Source organism: Hipposideros armiger, unplaced genomic scaffold (genome assembly GCF_001890085.2).
Source record: "Hipposideros armiger isolate ML-2016 unplaced genomic scaffold, ASM189008v1 scaffold_572, whole genome shotgun sequence".
Lineage (NCBI taxonomy): Eukaryota > Metazoa > Chordata > Mammalia > Chiroptera > Hipposideridae > Hipposideros > Hipposideros armiger.
The window spans coordinates 905672-906801 of record NW_017731922.1 but is presented as its reverse complement, the minus strand read 5'-3'; the positions used below and the strand labels follow the sequence as shown (position 1 = coordinate 906801).

Below are 1130 nucleotides of genomic sequence, written 5' to 3'. Positions count from 1 at the left end.
CTAGCAGACAAGAATGAGTACAGCTGGGGGCCTGCTGTCCTGTACGCTGTAGGATGTTGGGCAGCATCCCTGGCCTCTACTCACTAGAAGCATTCCCCACGGCCCCAGCTGTGACCAACAAAATGTCTCCGGACATTGTCAGATGCCCCTGGGGGGCACTGAGCGTGGGGTGGGGGATGGAAGCTGGGGGATGTGAAGGATTCCTTTGGGTCGGGGGAAGTGTGGAAGCTTCAAAGCCCTAAGAACTTGATCTGTTCCAGGACTATGGCAGGAAAAGTGAAATGGGTCACTGATATCGAGAAATCAGTGCTGATAAATAACTTTGAAAAGAGAGGATGGGTCCAAGTGACAGAAAACGAGGACTGGAATTTTTACTGGTGAGTATGAACAGCAGGATTTGATTGTTTTCCTGCTTTCCTCCCAGCTCTGTACCGTGAGCACAGAATGCACGCCCAGAGCCAGGGGTCGATGCCACCGTATGCCTCCTGTCACGCGTTTTTCATCCCATGGCACTTCAGGAGCCCAGGACCAGGAGCCCTTGGCTCGTGTGCGTTATGGAGTTGCCCACACTTATGTTTATCAAACAGCTGAGTGTGGTCAATACTGTGGGAATTCGGGGGAGAAACCAGAGCCCACCTCCCTCTGGTTAGCGTTCCTCACGCAGCGCCTTATTGCTCAGCGCCCAGGGTCTGCCCTGCGGAAGCCAGTCACCTCCTTGCCTGAGGGAGGACTGGGGAGAGGACTGTGGAGGGGATCCTGTGCTTCCCTTAGCTTTCCCCTCGGAGGGCAAGAGGGTCCTATTTGGGCGGACTAAAAGCCACTGGAAAGTGAGGTGGACGAGGGAAAGCAAAGCGTGATTTGGCCTTGCCTCCTGGTGGCACTCCACCCAGCCAGGAACCTGCGAGTTGTCCTGGACTCCTCCCCCGCCCCACCTTGCCCCCTCCTGGGAGTGAGGTCCTGTGCCCTCAGAGGTGGCAGTCAGAGCCTCTGAGGCATGCTTATGCCTCAGGGCGGCCTCCACCCTCTGGCAGGCTCACAGGACAAAACTTAAATCTGGTTGGTGGTGGCCTCTGCCATCCTGACCCTCTGCAGTCCTGGGCCCAGAGCACTGCAGTGGTCTTTGAGGTTAG

At 56.5% G+C, this 1130-nt stretch overlaps 1 protein-coding gene across 3 annotated transcripts in view; it reads left to right on the top strand.

Moving 5' to 3' along the window:
- The first annotated feature begins 252 nt into the window (after positions 1-252).
- The window catches only part of TTLL1 (TTL family tubulin polyglutamylase complex subunit L1), a 30812-nt gene continuing 29934 nt past the window's right edge, over positions 253-1130 (top strand). For all 3 annotated transcript variants that reach the window (XR_002121884.1, XM_019624024.1, XM_019624022.1), the window contains exon 1: positions 253-377. Coding sequence is in view for 2 of the 3 variants with exons in the window: in XM_019624024.1 (XP_019479569.1) it covers positions 265-377 (113 nt within the window). In the remaining variant the exon portion in view is untranslated. The remainder of the gene's footprint in view (positions 378-1130) is intronic.